Source organism: Belonocnema kinseyi, chromosome 6, assembly GCF_010883055.1.
Source record: "Belonocnema kinseyi isolate 2016_QV_RU_SX_M_011 chromosome 6, B_treatae_v1, whole genome shotgun sequence".
Classification (NCBI taxonomy): domain Eukaryota; kingdom Metazoa; phylum Arthropoda; class Insecta; order Hymenoptera; family Cynipidae; genus Belonocnema; species Belonocnema kinseyi.
In genome coordinates this window covers 53,048,129-53,072,154 of record NC_046662.1, presented here as the reverse complement: position 1 = coordinate 53,072,154, position 24,026 = coordinate 53,048,129, and the positions used below count along the sequence as shown (strand labels likewise).

Genomic DNA, 24,026 nt, shown 5'->3' with positions numbered 1-24,026 from the left:
AATATAATAATAAAAAGTAAGAATAAATAAATGAAAGAATAGAAACATTATCAACACTGTTGAAAGAATGAGAAGGTCATATTATAAAATTGCAAACCTGACTTAATCTCTCCGCAATTCAGATACACATTGCCTGTTCTTTGTTTGAACCAAGAAAAATGGAAAAATTATTTCTAACATTCCACGAAAAATTACAAAACTATTTTATTATTCTAATTTAATTGAATAATTTAATATATAATTTAATAAATTAATATTTTAATTTAGTTATTTTATATGAAAAATAGATTGCTTAAAAGTCTGTGAATAATGAATGGCTCGTCATACGAGAAAATGGCATGACTATAAAAAGTTTTCTCTTTTTTCATAGATTAATAAAAGTGTCAAAAAAATGTGAAATTCTCGATACCGGTTTTGGTTTATTTACATTTTCTGAAACTAAAGAAAGAGCTTTTAATAGCAATAAACAATGTTAATAATTGTAGGTGTTGATTTTGGCACAGTTTCATCAGTTTCAGATTTCTATGATTTTATTCAACAAATAAATTAAAGAAATGCATTATTTAAGTACTTATTGACAACAACAAAAATCGTTTTTTTTTTCAATGTCAGTCCTTTTAATTCGGAACTTTACTTTTTTCATCAAATATAAAGGACTGACTTGGAAAAAACGAGTTTTTACGTCGACAAATGCCCGAATAATGCATTTTTGAATTATATTTGTTAAAAAAAACGTTAAATTAATCAACCAATTATTAATGTTACTAAAATTATCGCAAAGTACCCAATTAGAAGGACTGACATTGAAAACAACGAGTTTATCCGCCGACAAATGCCCAAATAATGCATTTGTTTATTAAATTTGTTAAAAAATAATAAAATTCGTTAAATAGTGATAGCTGTAGCTGAAATGATTTTTTTAATTCAAATTTCTTGCAATATAAATAAGAAAAGCGTTAAGTTATTGAAAATTAGAGAAACCACATTTTCAACAAATAATATGTTTCTAAAAATTTGGTTTGCTTTAATGTATCATGATGGAATATCTCAATGTATTGTATATCTATGAAATTTCCGCGATTACAACAATAAAAAAACATCCAAATTGGTCCATACGTTCAGCCAGAATTATATTTTGAACAAAAAAATGTACTTTTTCCCCACTGCGCGTTGTTCCTACTGATGAGCAATGTTGAGCCATGTTTCAACAATTCAACCTTTTCAACGCGGGAATACAGAGTTCAAAAACAGTAAAACTGAGAGAATGTGCTGGTTCCGGGGCTGGCGGTGGTGGGAAACGAACCCGAGACAGTGCCGCCTCAGATGACAATGTGTTTGCTTGTTCACGCCTGAGTGACCACTGTACGCTCCCCGCAGCTCTTTTTACTCCAACCTGCAGTACGGCGACAATTATCAAAAGAAATATATCCGCGACCGTCATATCCGACTTGGACTGCACATGAATTTTCAGAATAATAGTTCAAAAAATATTAAAATTCTAAAATGAAAACAGTTAACTTCAACTAAGAAATACGAATTTTCCACAAATTAGTTCAAGATAGATATATTAAAGTCTTGGAAATATTTGCGGGGTGAGTTTTTTAAATTGAAAATTTGTTTGCGGATGTAGTTAGACAGCTGAGCTTGGATTTGCTACATGTGATAGTAGTAGTTCATCGGAGTTGTGTAATATTACTGTGGTAATAGATTTATAATAACTGGAGTCTAAAACATTGGATGTTATAATTATTTTTAGTTTGACATTTTTTTACCGTTTAAATTGATAGGTAAGACTTTCATAATGTCAGTATTCTTTTAAAGGGTTAGGGTTGATTTTTGGAAATAATATGTGAGTATTTTTGAAAGCCCAAGAATAGCATACGATTTGGACATGTTTAAGTTTAGGCTAGATGCGTAAGTTATTTTAAGTATAATTTGTAGGAGACAAGGGTTGTTTTTCAAAATTGATTTTTTGCAGTTTCTGAATTCCCAAAAAAGCTAAAAATTCTGGTTCTATTTATGTTTTTAACCATTCAAAATTTCTGTATCAGAAGTGTTACCGTATACACCTCAACCCAAAAATTTGTTTTTTGATACAACAAAAGGTGTCCATAAATCGTTATCGAAGGCCGAAAAAAGTGAAAAGAAGCCTAAAATTAGGACAAAAAAGTTTTAATTCCGTTGTGGAGGTGCTAGTGAACCGCACCTGCAAAATGGTAGAAATCTTTAATGTACTGTTCATAATTAAAATTTTGGATTCAATGAAGGCTTAGCCGACGAAATTCGAAAAATGTAATTGTTATATAAAAAAATAAAGAAATTCTTACACACAATCTGACCAATGCATTTAATTATATCACTTTGAAAATTTTTCCATTATTTTTGTATCAATTCAGCAATTAAATAGCTGACATTTAAAGTTTTCTTTTTGTTTTAAACTAAAAATTTGGTTTTTTATTTATACCCAAATTTGTAAACACGTACTGTTTGAGCAAAAAAATTTGTGCTTCTTTCACTTCAATCGGCCGTGAATTTTATAAGACACATGATTAAAGATATTCGAAAGAGTGTTTTTTATCCAGAATAAATATGAAAGTATTATGAATTGTGAAATTGGGAACTGCTTTTCAAGTTCTTAAAATTACAAAAGCAATAATAGTAAAAGTTTACTCTAAATTTAAAAGTCTTTATTTAAATTTTTTTTACATTTTATTATGCGAATGTACAATATAGTGTAATTATTAACGAAAAATATTTATGCTCTTCGAAGTGCGAAGAATATGTGTCCGGCATAAAGAAGAAGACTAAGGTTTTGATAATGCTGATCAACGTCTACCTCCTCCAGATCCTATACCTACACCTCCTCCAACTCCTACACCGACACCAAATCCTCCACCTATTCCAAATCCACCACCTAATCCTCCAGATCCTTCACCTCCTCCACCTCCGCCACCTCCTCCTCCTCCTCCACCACCTCCTCCACCACCTCCTCCTCCTCCACCACCACCTCCTCCTCCTTGACCTCCTCCATATCCGTTACCTCCTCCATATCCGTTACCTCCTCCAGATCCGTTACCTGCTCCAGATCCTTTACCTTGTCCAGATCCATGACCTCCTCCAGATCCCTGACCTTTTCCAGATCCATGACCTTGTCCAGATCCATGACCTTCTCCAGAGCCATGGCCTTCTCCAAATCCGTTACCTTTTCCAGATCCATGACCTTTTCCAGAGCCATGACCGCCACCATATCCCTGACCGTCACCAGATCCTCCACCTTGTCCAGATCCATGACCTTCTCCAGAGCCATAGCCTTCTCCAAATCCGTTACCTTTTCCAGATCCATGACCTTTTCCAGAGCCATGACCTCCGCCAAATCCCTGACCATCACCAGATCCTCCACCTTGTCCAGATCCATGACCTTCTCCAGAGCCATGGCCTTCTCCAAATCCATGACCTCCGCCAGATCCCTGACCGTCACCAGATCCTCCACCTTGTCCAGATCCATGACCTTCTCCAGAGCCATGGCCTTCTCCAAATCCGTTACCCTTTCCAGATCCATGACCTTTTCCAGAGCCATGACCTCCACCAAATCCCTGACCGTCACCAGATCCTCCACCTTGTCCAGATCCATGACCATCTCCAGACCCATGACCTTCTCCAAATCCGCTACCTTTTCCAGATCCATAACCTTTTCCAGAGCCATGACCTCCTCCAGATCCCTGACCGTCACCAGATCCTTCACCTTGTCCAGATCCATGACCGTCTCCAGAGCTATTACCACCTCCAGATCCTTTACATTTTCCAGAACCATGACCGCCTCCAGATCCATCTCCTCCTCAAAAATTCAAGTAGATTATTATAAGGAAAAGTTGTAACTTCTGAAATAGAGCGTATCAAAAAAATAAAGTTCTTACATCAGTTTCATTAAGAAAAATGTTTATTCTCTATGCATCGTACATACAGAAAAAAAGCTATGTTATGGGGAATTAATATTTTAAATATTTCAACAATAATTTATGATGAAGGTTCCAACTAAAATACTTTTTTATTTCCTTTGATTACAAAATACACATAAGTATAGGAAGAATAGAAAAATTCTCATTTTGTTCAGACAAAGGCCATTGTTTTCATTGTAAAATAACATGACTATATCATTTTTTAATATTTTCTAATAATTTAGTCAAAAAAGACGATTTTAATGTCAAACGTCTTATATTATTGTTAAAATAATCAAAGAATGTATATTTCCTATATCATATTATCACACTTTTCATGGTCAGCTAGTTGAAGAATTTGTTAACTAAAAAATAGTCGATTTGATAAGATTTTTCCAAATTTCGAAGGTTTTTGGAGAGGATGAAAAATATTTTATTTGCATTGTAAGTCTTGCAACAAAAAATGGAATTTTTATCTATTTGCTCACCTTGTCCTTGAGCTTCCCCTGCTCCTCCAATACCGATGCCTAATCCTCCTCCACCTCCTCCTCCTCCAATACTTATGCTTCCTCCGCCTGATATAGATCCACCTATCCCAAGTTCACCATGTGATCCAAATCCTCCACTAGTGTCCACTGTTCCTTGTATCTGATCTGTAAAAAAATGATTATCTGAAATAAGTACAGTCAAATATCGTCTAAGTGTCTGCTTTGGGGCTGACGATGAAACTGAATCAAGGGACAATCTCCTATAGTTATTTAAACTCGTCCGCACTGCGCGACGTCAATTCTCGGAAGAATACAATCCAGGCAAACTGACTCGCGGCGTCACTGTATTGCTACTTGCATCTTGTATATAATCATAACTTAAATATTTTAATAATAGTGATAAAAAAATCTGGAAGTGTTTCCATTTATGCGTAACTAATTATGGTCTACATTTCCCTATAGTGTGGAAGAACATTATGGAATGAAATATGATTTTCAATACTGTGAGACTTTGCACCAGAAAAAATGTATCAATTTCACGACTCATTATATTTTTACAGAGCTATGAATGTTAACCCGACGGCTTTGCCCTATTTCAGTCTGTCCTCTATAATATGTGAGATTAACTGGCAAGCCTTAACTGCTTTTGAATACTTGTTTATTTTTAGCAGAATAATATAAAGTATGTTGTCCTAATTTGAAAAAGGACTTTAGGATATTGACGAATCTTCACAGCGAAAACAGAATTGAATTTTCCTTACAAGTCATTTTCAAGTAAGTCATGTTGAATTTTTTGGGATCAAAACGAAAGAAAATACAATAAAGTTTCGATGGTATGTTTACAACCAATGTGGTATGTAAATCCTACCGCGTGAAAATATATTTTTTTAGGAGTGAATATTACTCAGAAATCGGGGTAAAAATTTTGCTTTGCTTTTTCTGTTTGAGAAAGCTCGTTATGAAGTTCCTAGAATAAGGATAAAAATGAGGAAGCTGAAGGTAAAAAGTATAAAACCATAGGGTGAATTAGAAACTATTTGGTGAAGTAAAGAATACTCTTAGAAGGAGAGAACAATGTTCATGAGAAGGTATATCGTTACTACTAGGTTAAAGCGAACGACTAGCGATGGAGTGATGAAGCAATCTACCCTTGTTGATTAGAGACGTATGGAGAATCGAGAATCGGATTCCGAGAATCTTTTGCTATTCTCACGTTAGATTTCCCGTGGCAATCGATTGAGGCATCGGCAATTATTCGAGTCACCGAACCTAACCAGCTAGCGAAGCGATGCTCGCTTGATTCCTTGTGATCCACACAACAGAAAGTCACTGATCCAGAAGACAATGACTACGAACTTGCTAGGCTGCCTCTCCGCTCTAACTAAAGTTGCTTTCGTACATAATTTCCTTTTTATTTGAACCTCTCTACATTTTATGAAAATTCTTCATTCTAAAGAGGAGTTTAATTTCGAAAATCAATGGTCGTAGGAAAATCGTGGGATATTCAGAACGAGGAAAGGCCGACTGGCATGTACGCATTTGTTGAGAATATAAAAATAAAGGCTATCTGACACCAGCTAATACCAGTTAGGACCAGTAAATAGATTAGTAGTTTGTAACGGGTACCCGAAGTAGGTGATACTGTATAAGCTACGATGCCTGTAACAGGGACAGACAATTTTTGTAATCAAAAAGGCTGCAGGTCGTAAAGCCGGTCAGCCTGAATAAGTACTGCCTTTCATTTTGAAAATAATAGAGTACACGTTGATGGAAAGCTTCTAGTTTTCCAGTGCCAGATTCGCGAAAATTCTACAGTCGCGAAACCGTCGGAGGAACTGGCAAATCAGGGAATACTGTGTCAACGCCTTGGTAGTGACTCTTGGAACAACACACGCTAGTTAGAAGCGCAAAAGAAATTACAGGCTGTCTCATTTCTTTTAGCGTCATTAGTCAGTTCGGAATTAAATGGCTTAGCGTCACACACAACTCAAAACCATCAGGATCTGGGAAACCACAAACTTTTGGAGGAGACAGAGCATCAAGGGTGAGTAGTAGTAACAAACCATCTACGCAGCCCTCATCAAATCGAGGAGGTTTCCATCGAAGTTTCTTTCAGCTTAGATAAAAAAACACAAATCGAGGAGGCATGGACATCACAGACGTCCCGAAATATTCCTGGATCATCAATTGCTGTTAGAGGAGGAAATTAAAAAAATTTCTAACTCACAGAATCGCAGAGAATTTCAAGGGGGGCAATTGAGACACTTCACCAAAAGATGGGTCAGTCTTAGGGCTCAGAATTGATCATTAGTGTTTTAAAAGAATATTCCATGCCTTTCATAAAGAAACCACTGACAATTCCATTTTCAGACAGTCTTTGCGCACGACTAGAATCGAGACTATCAACGGAGATGGACAGGGAATTGTCAGAGTTCATCAAGTCGAGAGTTCTACAGAGAAAGAACGTTCCATCCGGATTCCTGTCCACCGTCTTCTTAGTCGCAAAATAGGATGGTTCCCTGAGACCGGTTTCCAATCTTAAGCGCTTAAACAAGTATCTGAGACAAGGAATATTTCAATTAATAAGCCACTAGAAAGTTCCGGGTTTCCTTAGAAGAAAGACTTCTTAGTAAAGATAGATCTATCGCACGTTTACTTACATGCCCCCATTAAAGAGTCTTACAGACGATATGCGGCTATGTACTACCGGAAGAAAATGTACTGCTGGACGGCGTTGCCAATCGGCCTCTGGAGCGCTTCTCTAGGCTTTTCAAGAGTGTCGAATTTCTTAGCAGGTCAACTAAGAAAAAGAGGGATGAGAGTTATGGTCCACTTAGACGACTTCCTTTTGTCGAACCGAAACTCTTGATTCAACAACTAAAGGAAATAGTAAATTTTCTACCTGCTTGGGATGGAAAATAAATGTTCCAAAATCAATTATTGTGTCAAGTCGACAGTAAGAACGTCGGGGCATCATGTGGAATCCTTGGACAGGCCTGAAATTTTTATCCAAAAAGAAGACGAAAAGAATAAAGCTAACCCTAAAAAAATAACGGGCCAGCAAAAATGGAGCTGGCAGCAAGCGAAGGCTCTCCCATGAACCTTGGAATTTGCTTTTCTTGTAGTTCCTCCAGGCAGACTATTTTGCAGGAACATGAAGGGAGAAACACGCTTGCTCCCGAAAGATTTCCCAAATCAGAGCTTTGTTTTCTCTCATCAAGTGAAGTCCGCCATGAAGTGGTACATACAAAATTCATGACAAAATTCGCTAATATTTTCAAACATACCCATTATTCACTTGGTAGTGCATGCTTTCAACGAGGGCTGGGGAGCGCCATTAGAAGACTAATTAATCAAAGGCCTCTGGAGTTTAGAACAAAAAAGCTGGCACACCAACAAGAAAGAGATGTGGGAAGTATATATCGCTATTCTCAAAAAAACCAGCTCGTTACAAGAAAAAACCTTGTGTTTTCAGTCAGTCAACAAGGCGGTCTTGGCTTACATACGACGTAAAGGGTAACCGAAGTTTCTACACCTTTTACAATTGGCAAAGAAGTTGCTGATGCTGATGTCGCACTAAGATCTCCAGGTAGAAGCTCACTTTAATAGCGACTGCTCGCTCAGCACTAGTCCCGACCTATGCATCTCAAACCATGGACCAGAGTTCAGCATTCGTGAAAGCTTTCAGTCGAACCTGGTAGTACAAATTAGCTTGGATATTCCCTCTCCCATCTCTATTACCAAGAGTGCTTAAAAATCTCAATATATCTCGAGGAGTATACATATTGATTCTACCAAAATAGGAGAAAGTAATCTGGAGAGCGGACCTCAAGCGTCGATCATTATGTCTTTCTTGCAACATTCACAACTTTAGCAGAACCTGCTGTACCTTCAAAACAATGTACTCATCCGAGAGTTCTAGACCTACATTTGGAGGCATGGAAGGTACGGGGTGGGTCACCCATACAAAAGGATGGCATAAAGAGGACGTAACTTTGTTGGATTCAGCATGGCGAGAGTCAAAGCGGAAAAACTACGCCTCACCCTAAAAATCTTGGGTACCATGGTCTACGTTCCATGGTGTTTCATTAAATAATCAATCTCCGCAGATTAAATATGTAAATTAAATATATACCATATGTTAAAAGCAATAAATTCAGTTCATCCACCTTAAGCTGAAACAACGAATCGGAATAAGAATATACTAATCGAGTGGACAAAGAAAAAATCTGTAAACGTTAAAAGCCATTTTGAAGTTTCAAGACACGTAGCTTTATTACTGCTGTGACAAGGTCACACATAGGCAGTCCGGTTGGGGGCTCTCCAGAAATAGAGAAAAAAAATGGATCCAACTTGGTGGCTGCGACTCTTAATCAAGACTACTAAATCGCGAAGGAGTGCAAGAATGGGATTGGATAGTCTGTTCATTATCACCAAAGGAACTATGGCTGCAGCTTCACGTAATGTCATTGCAGGCTGGATTCGGACGGCTTTACACCGTATTCAAATATTATTTTAAAGATATTCAGAGACCAACTGATCGGTCAGGTATATTTGATCAAACATTTAAGCCACTTTAATTTCTCTTTGTTCTGCGAAAATGGCTGTAGTGTTTAACTTTCTCAAATTATTTTCTTCTGTTTACAAAGTACCAAATGTTATCTATTTAAGATATAGCTGTATTGTTGTATTATCGTATTACTGAATGGGAATAAATTTGTCAAATAAATTTCTTCTTCCGATACTTATGTTATCATTCTGCCTAACAAGCAAATTATGCGTTCTAGAGTTTTAATTCTCAATGTCACAGTGCACTAATCCCAGAAGGCCGGCAGAGTACAAACACTTCGCAATGGTCAGGCCGAAGATACAATCAAGAAACAATAACGTTTTTCCCCCAAAGGGTAAAAAAACGGTTATTTCGGACTTGCTTAAGGCCTGACCAGTTTGAATCCTTGCCGGCTTAATACGCTGAGACTAGCAAAAATGCAGAACTAGGCGCCACAGTGGGAAAGTGACCTCAAGATAAAGGGGAGGGCTGGTAAGGGAATGGTAAAGAGAAAAAGACTAGTTTATAAGGGTTGCGAAGAAGGGGAAGGGTCATCTCAATGGCCAGGCCTTTGGCAAGACAGAAATAACCGTTTTTTACTCTTTGCAGGGAAAAACGTTATTATTTTACTAGTGGTTTCGAACTGCGTAATTGGGAAGTTTCTACTAGTTTTAGCATATTTATTTTCTTTAATTAATTAAGAAAAATTAGGTGCTTAAAATAAGTAACGTACGCAGCCTAAATGAAAGCATAGTCGAATTTAAAATTGTTTTTGCGCTCATCAAAATACTCATAAATGATTTCAAAAAATCGGCCATTAATCCTTTTAATAAATCCCCCAAAAAAATATATGGAATGAGAACAAGGAAATATTTATCGTGAGTTGGAGCTGGTTTTGAGCGCACTGAAAATAAAAAATTATAATTTCTGGTTACAACCCGTAACACTGACACTTATTCCTAACTAAAAATATAGATATGGAAAAAAATATATATATATATATAAATCAAAAGTCAATGATTTGGCGAGGTTTATGAAGCACTGCCCAAAAATTTGCAAATGAGAAACAATCATGATATTCACATTTAAAAAACTGAAAGTTTTACCTACAAGCCCACATTAATAATAAAAAATTCAAATTGAAGACATCCCTGACATATTTAACAAAACTCTGCTCAGCTGGCTTTAACTATAAAATTCATAAGCATTTCAATTAGGAATATGACCACAAAGGCTTTCCTAAAAATCTGTTACATATTCTCATCTCCACAGTAACATTCAACGAAACTTGAGAACTAACCCTATAATATTTATCGAACCAAGTCCTACCCTTCATAAACTAAAACTGTCAAAACAATCTAAAATTAAAAATATTATATTATAAATAAAAAATAATCACCATTGAGAAACTTATAAGTGTTTACTTAATATAACAAACCTAACGGTAATATTTCGCAAGACGCAGGAACATCTTCTATTGCATTTAACGAACCAAGTCTCAGCTTCCTTTAACTAAAATCCCAACAACAAAAATAATCACTCTGGACACCTTTCCTAAAATGTTTGGAATTCTAAAACACTTCTACAAGACTTCTGCAATACAAGCGTAAAGTGAAATTAGAAACATGATATGAAAATGAAGAAATTACAATGCATGTATTGTAAGTGTAGTAAATCGTAAAGTCACCGTCCGGCATGCCAATACGTGAATTAGAGCGTTTCTAAAAAGAAAATTGTGCACAACGAAAACACAGAATTGATGGCATTTAAAGAATTCACGAAATTCTCCCGATTTAAGAAATTTCCGGAATTCATGGAATTGATTAAATTCATGAAATTCACGAAATTCATGACATTCCAGAAATTCTCAGAATTCATGGATATGAAAGAATTAACAAAACTAATCGAATTTGCGAAATTCATGAAAATTAACGACATTCAAGGAATTTGCAGAATTCATCAAATTCACAACATTCCCGGAAATCGCAGAATTAATGGAATTCAAGGAATTTATGGAAATCAAGAAATTTATGAAAATTACGGAATTGATGGAATTCAAGCAATTCCTAGAATAAGAGAAATTTTTCGTATTCAATGAATTCGTTGAAATTACGTAATTCACAGATTTCACGGAATTCATGGAAACCACGGAATTAAAGTATTTCACGGAATTTTTTAAATGAATGGAATTTACGGAAATGATGACTGTAATCACGGAATTAATTGAATTAAAGAATTTATTGAATTCAAGGAATTGGCGGAATTCAAGAAATTTATTAAATTCACGGCATCTGTGAAATTCAAAAAATCGTGGAATTCCATGAAATTTATATATTCAGTGAATTCCGAAATTTCATTGAATTTCATAAACTTATTGAATTCGTTGATTTCCGTGAATTTAATTAAATCATTTAATTTGATGATTTCCTTGAATTTCATGAACTCTATGGATTCTACGATGTCCTTGAATTTTATGAATTAGTCTAATTCCGTGAATTCCATAAATTTCATTAATTCCACAAACTCCCTGAATTAAGCGAAATCCATGATTTCCGTGAATTCCGTGAATTATATCATTTCCGTGAATTTAATTATTTATGTGAATGTAGTGAATTCCTTAAATTTCGGGAACTCCTTAATTTCTGTGAATTTTGTTTATTTCCAAAAATTTATTCAATTCCTAAATTCCGTGAATTCTGCGAATTTAATGAACTACGTGCATTTCTCAAAACGTGTGAATTCCGCAAATTCCAGAAATTCCGTGAACTCCTTGAAATTCGTTGAATTTCATAAATTAAATGAATTACGTGAATTCCGCAAATTGGTTGAAATTCGAGAATTCTATAAATTCCATGAATTCCATGTATTCTATGAATTCCGTGAATTCCTTGATTTCTTCAAATTCCGTAAATTCCACGAATTTCATTATTTCTATGAATTCTGTGAATTTCCTGAATTCCACCATTTCCGCGAATTTAATTAATTCTGTGAGCTTAGTCATTTTCGTGAATTTCATTAATTCCATGAATTCAGTAAACTTTATTTTTATACTATTTTAATTGATGAAAGTTGAAACTTGGTTCGTTAAATATGAAAATATTTATTATAAATACAAATATAAATATATCATTATAAATATTAAAAATTTTTTTTAACCAGGAAAGCCCGAAAGAGCCCAAAACCTTGAAATTATTACATTTAATTTGAGTCCATTTTTATGTTAAGGGGAGTTCTTAGGAGATATGGTTTGTTCTTTGAAAATTAATATTTTAATTCTTTGAGAGCTCAAAAAGCCCAAAACATAGGCGTGATTAATTTTTTTTATTCCTGACATTTTCTGTACTGGAGGTTGTAACGTACCAATTTTTTAACGTTCCATTTGGTTCAATTAAATGAATTATCAAGCTGAAAAGATAAATTTTCAAAAAAACATGTTCAATATTTAATAAAGAAGGCTTAGCTTTTTACAAAAAAGTTCAATTGAAATCAAGTACTTGAATTTTTAAGCAAAAAAGATTATAACATTCAATCAAAACAAGTTAAATTATGCAACATTATAAAGGTCTAACAAAAAAAAAGTTTAATTTTTCGACGAGAAAAAAGTAATTTAACAATAATAATAATTATTATTATTATATAATAATAATAATAATAATAATAATAATAAATAGTAATAATACAATAATACTATTTAAAAAAATTTTAAGCTAGGAAGACGATTTTTTTAGAAGACTGTTTAATTTTTCAACAAAAACGTTCAGTTTTGAATAGAATAGATAAATTTTTGAAAAAAAAAAAATTCTCAATCCAAAAAGACGAATTTTCTATTCATAACAGTTTCATTGTTGACCGAAATAAAATTTTTTAACAAACAGTTCAATTTCCAACAAAAGATTATTTTTAAGTAAGAGAGATAACTCTTTGACCAACAAAGATGAGTTTTCAAACCAAAAGGATGAATATTCTATTTAAACCAGTTGAATTTTTATCTTGCAAAGATGAGTTTCCCATCAAACGTTCCAATTAACCAGAAAATATGAATTTGTGACAATAAATTTCATTCATAAATAGGAAAGATGCGTTTGCTGCCAAAAAATATGCATTTTTAATACAAAATGACGAATTTTCTAAGAAAAAAAGATGACTTCTTTAACAAGATACTTAAACTTTTAATTTTCAAAGATGAATTTTGAATTATTATGTAGAGCCCTGAAGTAATTCATAAATTTTCATAGCGGACTTGCACCCAAAAAAAATATTTAAAAATTTCTTTTTAACATGGTTTCTAAACTGTCGGAAGTTCCACCTGTTTTTATATCTAAATTGGATTGATATACGATTTTAATGTTTAACTTCTAATCTTGATAAAAGGATTGCTCTAATGATCAATGGTATTTTTACGTTTTTTATGAATTTATAGTCTCGAGCTAAAGCCGTCTGTTTCTTTATTCTCATATCAAAAAGATCTGAGCAAGGTGTTTAAAATTTTACAACGCGCAATATTAAATAGAATTTCTATACAATTATTATTATGCGAAAATAAATTCAAGAATGTACACTACGTACAATCAATTTCAAAATTTGCCTATCTTAAAATTGACTTATACACTCGACAAAAAATATCTATTATTAATTTCTGTAAATATTGATGGAGGCTTTTAAGAATACATTAGAATTAAATAAATCAAGTTAAAATTGTTAATTTAACAGCAGTTATTTGAAGAGGTTTAGTTTTTCCTTTCTCTTAAAGAAAAAGTTACCATTTTTATTTAATCCTAGTAATCAAGGCCTCGGTTTATTCTTCCAAGGATTTTTTAAATTTTTATTTGGGTTGGTCAAAAGGAAATCATTATAATTCATCATATACATAAAAATTGAATCATACTAATTCTTATTTCCTTATTATTACCATTGTTTAAATTTAAATCTTGTTTTTTACAATTATAGAAAAACTACTGCACATCTGCTTAGGGTCCAATACAGGAACCTATATAGGGTCCTATACAGGGTCCTATACAGGAACCTGTATAGTTCCTTTTTCAAAAATTGAATTTTTTAATTTTTAATATTATTTTTTACCATTGAAAGAAAATCTACTCGTCCTATCTAAAAATGATTAAAAATAAATTTATAGATCTTCTTAGGCGAACAACTTTTGTCTGTTAATTTTAGTTCTTATCCATTGTCATTAAAAAAGAATTAGCATTTTTATTTTTAATGTTATTTTTTACAACTAAAGCAAAAACTGCGTGTCCTATCAAAAATTATAGCTCTTTTTTGGATAAAAAAGTTTTGGCTAATTTTTTTCGCAGCTTGCGTTGTTAGTCCTTTTTTTTTAACTTTTTACTTTTTAATGATTTTTTTTCATGACTAAAATCAAAAATGACGAGTCCTATCGAAAAGTGATTCATAGCATGCGTTCTTGGGCTTAAAATGTTCATTTATTATTTTCTTTTTTAATGTTCTAACTCTGATAATTTTCTGTTTATAGAAAAAAGTCATTAAAATAAATTGTTTAATTTTCTAAGATCTATGAATAACCGCACATAGAATTTTGAATTCGTGAAAAAATGTGTTTTAAATAATTTTGAAAATGCGCTCACTTTTTGAATTTTAATCCAAAATAGCTGGTTTACGAACTTGTTCTTTCTTTTCAGGCCTTAAAAAAGTGTCATGAAGCAGAATTCAATTTGATCAACTTTTCGAAATATATCGTACCTACTAAATGCAGGCTACGGACAGACAAACACCTTCGTGAAAATCATTTTTCTGACTTGAGGGGTGTCAAAACGTGGAGATTCGATGAGAACCGACAAAGTTTTATTTTACATAAAAACAATACATTCTCATTAGAATGAGAATGTACAAATTAATTGTGAAATCATACAGTTTTTATTGTTATAAAAAATCATAGTTTAAATTTTAATCAACACCGCCCAAATAGGATTCTAGAAATTCCTTCAAAGAAACAGTTTAAATTAAACCAGAATAAATTTAGATTCTTTTAGTACTCATTTTGGTAAAAATTGAAAAGAGTTTGAAAAGAATAGCCACGAAGTTTTCGAAAATTAAAAAAAACGCACACAAGTGCTTAACAATCAAATTTAAACAACACTCTTTTAAATTTTTTTATTGATCTTTATCTAAGTAATAAAAACATTTTCTCTAAAGGGTCTTGAATTAACAACGAAGCGTTGGTACTTGTTCTCACATTTTTTTCTTACAATGATATTTAAAAAAGAAATAAAGCAGCAGAGAAAAGTTAAGGATGGATATTTGGATGTGGTATTTTTTTCTTGTCTCATTTTTTGTTTTTGTTTTTGAATTATAATTGGCGGGAAACCTGAAATTTATACTGGAAATTATAGATGTGTTATATTATTATATTTACCTATATAATTCAGGGCAATCGTCAGGACCAGGACCAGAGCGCCATAGCCCCCCATTCTTCAAGTAGAAGAAAACCTGATGATTGTGCTGATGAACAAGTTGTTAATAGTGCAAGAATGATAACTATTCTGGTGCTTTCTTGAAGTATATATAGTTGTCAATTCGTACATTAAAGGTGTAAATTTGCCATTCTGAAATATTTATTTTTCCTTGTTTCGTTTCTAAAAAAAAACATTATTTGCTAAATCCAACCTTTTACTTTGATTGCGCTTGCGACATTGTGGGGATACCACTTTTACACAGTGCTTTCCGGATTGTTTGAATATTTGTTGAAGATTACGATTTTTCTGCGCCATCAATTTTGTGATTGAAAATTTCTGAATAAGTTATTTTATTTTATGATGAAATTTATTTTTAAATTTTTCTAAACATTATGAATAACAAATTTTTTTTCAAATACTAAGTGATTTTTAAACTGATATTTAATTATTTAAACAATATTAATTTGCTTAAATATTTGTTCAAGTATATATATCACCTGAAAGCATTAGGAGAAACATTTTATCTCACTAAATTTTTACAAATTTTAATATTTTTAAGTACTAATTTGTTTCTTATTAATACTCGTATATTTTTAAAGAAATTTAATTTCTACAACAATTTCAATTTGTTTAAACAATTAGGAGTATTTTAAAAAAGAAAGTAGAACGTAACAACATTTTAATGTTTCGAAAAATAGGAAAAATAAAATAAATAAACAAAAAAATTGCTTGAGCAATTTAAATTTGTTTAAATACCTACAAGTACTTATAATAAACAAGTTAGTACTTAAAAATATTAAAATTTGTCGAAAATTTAGTGAGGCAGAATGTTTCTCCTACTTTTTTTAGGTCAAATATATACTTGAACAAATACATATCATTTAAATAATTGTTAAATTATTTAAGCAAATTATTTAATTGTTATCATTGATGAAATAACTCATAAAGTATGGAAAATACGTTTCTTTTGCGACTTAAATAAAAAATTAACCAAATTGAAATTTTTTAAACAATTGAAAATTAGTAAACAAATAACTGGATATTCTTAAACTGCCGATTAGTGTTGTTTTTTAACTTTGAAAAAGCGTTGATAACCCGCAATATTACGTAAAATTCAAATTTGTTAGTTATGGGGTTTTCTTTGGGGACCCATAAGAGCGGCTTAAAAATATTTAACCTTAAAATTTATGATTAATTCTTATTCTCGAACAAATTCTGAGCGATACACTAAAACTCAGAATTATTTGTAACATACTATCGCGTTTAAATATTATATTTACAAAAAGCTAACTTTTCACCATAATATATCAATGGGAAACTTCATGATCTTTGCGCTACCCCTAAATATTAACCGATTTTGCTGTTTTAAGATTTTTTTTTTGAAATTCGAACAAATCTGGGGTACCAAAAACAACAAAATCACCAAAAATGATGAAAAGGTTTCCTAGAAAATTAAAAATTAATTACGTTTTTATTTCAAAAAGATTCATTTCAATTTTTGAAGATTTCGAAATATACCAAAATGGAATATAAAACACCTTTAGTCAATTTTTTAATTTATGACGATTTTTCAACGTATTTAGAAAACTTTACAATATTTCATGAAAGATTTAGAAGGTTTAAAAAGACTTGAAAATTATTTAAATCTACAGAAGATTACACAATGTTTTGAAAAAATGTGGTTATTTTGGAACATTTTGAAAAAGGAACTTTTTTTTAATTTTGGAAAGTTTCAAGAAACTCAAGGTGAATTCTTAAGGTGCCTGGAAAAATGTCAAATCTTGTTTTATATCGAAAAGTTACTTTCGAGGAAAAATTAAGAAATATTTCAGACATCAAGATTATGAGATATCAAAAGCCGGCTTTTTCTGAAAATATATAATTCAAAATTTCGGTTTAAATAGCGAAAATGTAAATTAATAATTTAAGAGGAAATTGTTAAAAAAATAAAAACTTTAAATCAAACAATTGCCAAACTTCAAATTTTCTTAATTTCTTTTAATATAAAAAGTGTCTGTCATTTTAAATAATATTCTCTTTGCTTATTTGGTAGAATGTTGCGGTTTTTTTCTAACATTTTCAACTGTTTGTCTATTTCTCATTACGCGTGACTTAATAATTAATTGAATTTACGAAAAATAATTGTTTAAACAAATTATAGTTGTTTATGACTATCTTTATTTATATCAATGACTGATAATTGCGGTTTTTCGGCAATTTTTACCTTTTTGTCCTTTTTTCACTCAGTAGGGTAATTATTAACGAAAGTGGACAAAAAAGTTTTTCAAACAATTTATTATTGTTTTGAACTATCTTTTCTTAGATAAGTTCTAGAAAGTGGAAGTTTTTTTTTTGTAAAATCTTCAACTTTGCATCAACTTTTTATTTATAAAGAAATAATAAGTCAACCACAATAAAAATTATTTTCCAAGTGGTATTGTCGTTTTAAGTGAAATATTGTTGCTATTAATTGTTAGTAACTAAGCTCGCAAAACCAAGTTAAAGATTTTGTAAAAAAACACAACTTTCTAGCAAATTTCCAAGAAAAGTTAGTTATAAACAATATTAAATGCTTTAAACTTTTAAACTTGAATTTATTATTACTTCACTCCTATTGATAATTGGACAAAACCCGGAAATTAGAAAAAAACGGCATCTTTCTAGCATTTTTAAAATATAATATTATTAATAATGATATCAAATTGTTTAAACAATTAATTTTAGTGACTATAATTAATTATTAAAATTATCTTGATTGTAAATCTGACTGAAACTGAATTTTTTTAAACTGCAATTTTGTAGCATTTTTCTGACAGAATATTATTAACAATAATAATCAATTGTTTTTAAAATTGTATTAAAAAAACCGAAAAAAAGTCATAATTAGCGATAAAAACTCGCAAACCCCATTTTTTCACTCATGGGGTTTTTTGGGACCCCATAAAACAGACTTATGGTGTTGATATTTGAAAAGCGACATTTAATTCATATTTTATGGCTAATTGTGAAGAGAAATCTTAAGTTTCAACTCGACTGGGATAATATTAAGCACTCCGAGAAAAATTGACCAAATCGTCTTTTTTTCTCATGGGAAATGCGTTTTAAACTTTATGGGGCTTGTGGCACCTCTAAATATAATTTTTTCCTATAAGAAAGAAAGGACTTCATTTTTTTGTGAATTCAAACAAATTTCTGGGGTATCTCCATAAAAAATTAAAAGAAAAAATTTTCCAATTCATTTTTGGACCAGCGTAATGGACCTATAAGTAATTCCATACCGGGTATGAGGGTCTTATTTATTTGGATGACCATATACATTGGTCATTTTGAATAAATGACGACTGAACAAAAAAGTGTTAAAAATATTACAGGTAGACAAATTCGATTTTTTAATAGTTGTTCAGTTTTTATTTGAGAAAACAGTATAATTTTAGCATTAAATTGATTACGAGTATAAACAATTATTAAAACTGTAAAAAACGATACAATCTGCAAATTGGGAAAACAAGAATCATGTACGTGATTTTGATCAAGTACGCTCTTTTGTGTTTTATTGAATTTCGTTGTCTTTGTTTTCCCGTGAGTGAACAAGCATGGGTGATATTATTTTTTAAAGCGACTAAGGTAAGGTTAAATAGATAACGCGTCTAAAGCTTTTTTGTGTTTTCATTTTGAACACGATAATTGTAAAAACGTTGTGCGGGTCAAGGTGACAAAGTATAGTTGTGGATCAGGTGACTAACATAAGTCAACTGAAAAGTTCAATGATATTACCATCTAAACTAAAAATTTTAAATTCTTAAAAGACTACTGAATTTTTGTTTCGAAATCTTCAGAAATCTATATTACTGATTTTATTTTTGAAAGACATTTTTCTTTTTGAAATATTTTTTAAAAAGTCTCAATATGTCATTTTCCTGTAAAAATAAAATTCATTTTTTCGCAATTATTCCTCGAATTTCCTTATCTTTGATATTTAACCAACATAATTAACGACCCAGGAGATAGCAATGCATATAGATTTGAAATTTTGACCTTGAATAAAAAATGCAATTTTGACTTTGAATAAAAAATGCAATGACAGTTGTAGCCAAGAAGTAAGAACATCAACGGAATTGTCTGAGCCATATCTCTAGGTGTTTTTTTTTACTTTTTAAAAAAGTCATTTTTTGAGCAATTAGGTTGTTAATTAACATTCAACATTTATTATAAAAAAAACCAAAAGTATTACGTAAAAAGTAAAGATAGTTCTGGATTCATTTTTAGCAATATCTTTGGGTTTTCTTTTTATTATTTGCTCAAATTAATTATTTAAACAATTATTATGCTTATAATTTTTAGAAATTTATTCAAAAATTTTGGTAAATAATTCAGAGTTAATCAAAGAAACATAAAATACCTTGACCTATCATTAATGAAATCTAATTTTATACAACGCAAAAAAGTTGGTTTAAACAATGATTTTGCCTCCTTTATGCATGCACCTTTGCGATATCCCATGGCGCATATAGATTTGATTATTCAACCTTTATTAATAAATAAACTAACAGTCCTATACAAAAATTGAAGATAGTTCTAGATTCAGCTCAGGAATATCTTCAGGCGCTTTTTCATTTTTTAAATCATTATTCAAGCAATTATATTGTTTATAGTTTTCAGGAATTTATTCCTAAAGACTAGGCGAATAGACGACTAACTCAAGATGAAAAAAATGTTATTTATCCCGAAATTCGGGACGACGAGGCGTAGCCTTTTTATTAATTATTATAAAGGGTATGTGATACTTATAAAATTATCGATTTTACCAGTTTAAGGTTCCCCCGGCTTTCATCAGGTTCCCTTGGCCTTTTTCCTAGACTAATACATTTTTTTCAAAACCTTAGAAATGATGGCGAAAATGCTAATTGACGTGTCTGCAAACATTTTTATGGGTTAATTTAAAAAATTAAATTTTGCTAAAGACGTGTGTTATTCCAGAATGCTTACCGACCGGGGCGTCGGAGCCGTATGTGCTGGGTAGGCTTGAGCTCACCCATAAAATAAATAAACCTAATAAGAAAATAAACCTAATGCCTATCTTAAATTATTATTTTTTAACATATTTTCGGTAAGCCCGCCAATGAAAAAAATCGTTCCGACGCCCCTGCTTACCGACAACATCGGTATGAAAGAAAACTACATTACCGGAATGACAGAGAGCTGAGAAATGACTCTAACCTCAAAATGATGCACATGCATCAAATTTGTATTTAGCGCAATACATTTTTTATTTGTTATCCCTCAAAAAAGAGTCCAGGGACGTCCGTCATGATATTTTATAGCATTTCTGAATTGAGTTTTTAAACATTTTAATTTTTGTGGAAAAAAACCGGGGGAACTGTACCCGATTGACCACACAACACATACGCAACAATATATTAATAATTTAATTATATATTAAATAAAATTATTTTAAATGTATACATGATTTTAAACTTGTGTTTTAGATCTGCGAGTAAATAATGAATACGCCTTTGAGTGAAAATATAATTTCTTTTTGTAAAAAATAAACCTTTTTATGTCTCTAAAATATCGAGAATTGATAATAATAGTGAAAAAAATGCAAAAATCCGGAATCAAGAACCAATTTCTTCCGAAGAAACGAAATTTTTATCTGCTCAAGCTTTTTTAACTGAAAATTCAACTTAATTTCAAAAAGACTTGAAAAAATAAACAATCTCATTTTTTGCGAGGAGATGATATAATTTAGCCAAATTTTTAAAATATCAAAAAATAATCATTCTCAAAAGAGAATTATACTATCGAAAATGTTTATTTTCGATATGTAAAATTGTTGAAAATAGCAAATTGCCTAAATCTAAAATTCTGGATATTTAAATTTCCGGAACATATCAAAAATTTCAATATACGGAAATTTCAGGCAATGTCATAATTTTAAGAATTTTCTATTTCAAAACATCATATTTTTCGTCAATTTTACAGTTTTAAAATCTTATTTTTTGAGATTTTCAGTCGTTCCCAAAAATAAGTAAACAATTAAGATTTATTTTTTTTAATTTTAGATTTTCAGAATCGTTCTTATAAAATTTGTATTGTAAATCGATGGAAGTTGCGTAGCCTAGTTTCAATTGCTTCAGAATTTTGCCTTCTAATTGTTCTTGAAAAACCTGCAAACGTTTCAACATTTAACTTCCTTATTCAGTTAAAGTGAAAATGGAATAATGCAATTTACATTTAAAAAACTAGTTATAAATAAAAAATAAAAACGAATTTTTAACAAAAATGCTCAATTTTCAACAAAAAGCAAGAAAAAAAAATAATTTTATACGAAAAAAAAGTGTTTTTAACATAATATTTCAATTTTCTATCAAATGGTTAAATTTTTAATTAAAATGATGATTCCTTAAGCAAAAACATTTTAAAAAGATTCATTTTAATTAAAGCTGTTACAAAGGCATCAAAACACTACATTAAAATAATAATTATATGTTAAAATATATTGTTTAAGCAATGTATTATAGTTTTTAACAATTTCCGCCTGGAAAAAAGTGATAGCGTCATTGTTTCATAACAAATTCTAAAAAAGCTTTAAATTTAACAAAAAAGATTGTTTAAACAAACTAATATTGTTTAAAAATATCTTCTCCTATAGCAATGCTAGATGGCTGCGAGTCATTCTGAACATTTCCAAATTTTGTCTACTTTTCACTTAATCAGTAAACTAATTATTAATGGAATCGACAATTTTAATGTTTTAAACATCTTGTTATTGTTATTAATTATATTTCCTTTAATAATTGATGAGTTAGGAATGAATTCGTACTAGGAATTACGGTACAACTTTCATTATCCGGCCTTCGATTATCCGAGGCTCCGCGTTATCCGAGACAACGGGATTCATCCAAGCACTCCGCATTAACCGAGTTGTTTGCTCGGATAACACGGAGAATCATTAATAAAACAGACAAATCTGCTACGCCTAATTCTAAACGCGCGCAGTTGTTTGCAATTATTAATAAATTCATAAATTATTGAAGATAATTCCACATTCATAAGTTGCTTACTTTTATTTCCTAATGTTTATGTTTATTTTTTATTTAAAATATATAAAAAATAGCTCTTCCGAATGTTGTACTTCTTCCGTATTATCCGAGTTTTCGCTTATCCGAGGTATCTCCTTTCCACATTACCTCGGATAATCGAGTATGTACTGTAAAAATATTTATTCGTATTAAATCAAATGAAAGGTCTACCAGTAGATAATTCAAGAAAATCCACATTTAATATGATTACATAGAACAATTTAAGAAATATTTTTAATTTCGGTTTCATTTCAGAAAAATCTAAACACAAAAATAAAAGGGGTTGTTCAAAGCATTATTTACTTTTTTGTTTGTGGAGTGTTTGTTATTACTTTTTTGAACACGAATGAATTATTACTAGACTATGATTGAGTGAAAAGTGAATAAAAATATAAAACATTCCGGTTTCTTTATTTGTTAATAATTCGAAAGAAATATTATGCAAATATCTTTTGCTAATTAGAAGAAATTATTATTAGTTTAAACATTCATGTTTTCAAAAATAAATAAACATTACCTCACCCAATTTAAAATTGGAAAAAAGTTGAACATTTTTGAAAAACCGCATCTTTCTGATTCTTTCAGGAAGTAATTTCTGAAAATAATAATAAATTGTTTCACAATTTGTGTCAAAAAGTAGTTGACATTAAAAAGTGATATTTTATGTATTACAAACAAGCTGCGTTAAAAAAGAGCAGGAAAAATCATGTTTAGTGCCAATGTGAAACCCTTTCAAACACACTTATGAGAATGATATTTAGAAATTAATATTTTGTTTGTATTGTATAACTGATTGTGAAGACAAGTATCGATTTTTAACTCGATTCAGTGTGGATTAGAACAAATTTTCGGGCGACATGAATGCAAAATCGAGAAAAAAAATTCCAATGCATTTTTGAACCACTTTAATGTTCAACTAAAAAGATTAATTTTCTAACAAAAAAGTCGAATTTTCAAACAAAAACTATTAATTCCCGAATATTAATTCAATTTTTATCTAGGAAAGATAAATTTTCATCATAAATGTATCCGTGAAATCTTCAGATAAAAAAATTAATATAGATAATTTTAATATACTTATTTTTTCAGTAAAAAAAGGGAATTTTTAATCAAATATTTGCATTTGAAACCAAAGCAATGATTTTTAACTAAAATTATGAATATTCAGCACAAAAAAGAATATGAGCAAACGATTACAAATATATAGAAAAACACAAATTTTCAACCAAAGGAAGGAATTCTCAAATAAAAATATTAAAATTCGACTAACAAGATTAATTTGTACGAAAAAATTAGAGTTTGCAACAAAAAAGTATACATTCTATTTCAAACGTATGGTTTAACTTTAAATTAAAAAAGCAAAAAAGTTTTCAACCAAAAATGAAATAAAGACATTTGAAGTTTGAAAAATGAATTTGCAACTAAAATAGATAAAATTTCAAGCAAAAAATGAATTTTTAACCAAAAATGGAAGAATTACATTTTCGGTCTACATAATAAATTTTTATCTGAAAAAAAAGGAATTTTCGACCAATATATAA

General features: G+C 30.8%; 1 protein-coding gene across 1 annotated transcript in view; it reads right to left on the bottom strand.

Moving 5' to 3' along the window:
• Nucleotides 1–2,825: 2,825 nt before the first annotated feature.
• LOC117175394 (glycine-rich cell wall structural protein-like) overlaps nt 2,826–24,026 on the bottom strand; it is a 33,477-nt gene continuing 12,276 nt past the window's right edge. Inside the window, exons 4-5 of the mRNA XM_033365104.1 lie at nt 4,424–4,588; nt 2,826–3,835 (exon numbers count right to left, since the gene is read on the bottom strand). Of these exons, the coding sequence (XP_033220995.1) occupies nt 2,826–3,835; nt 4,424–4,588 (1,175 nt within the window). The remainder of the gene's footprint in view (nt 3,836–4,423; nt 4,589–24,026) is intronic.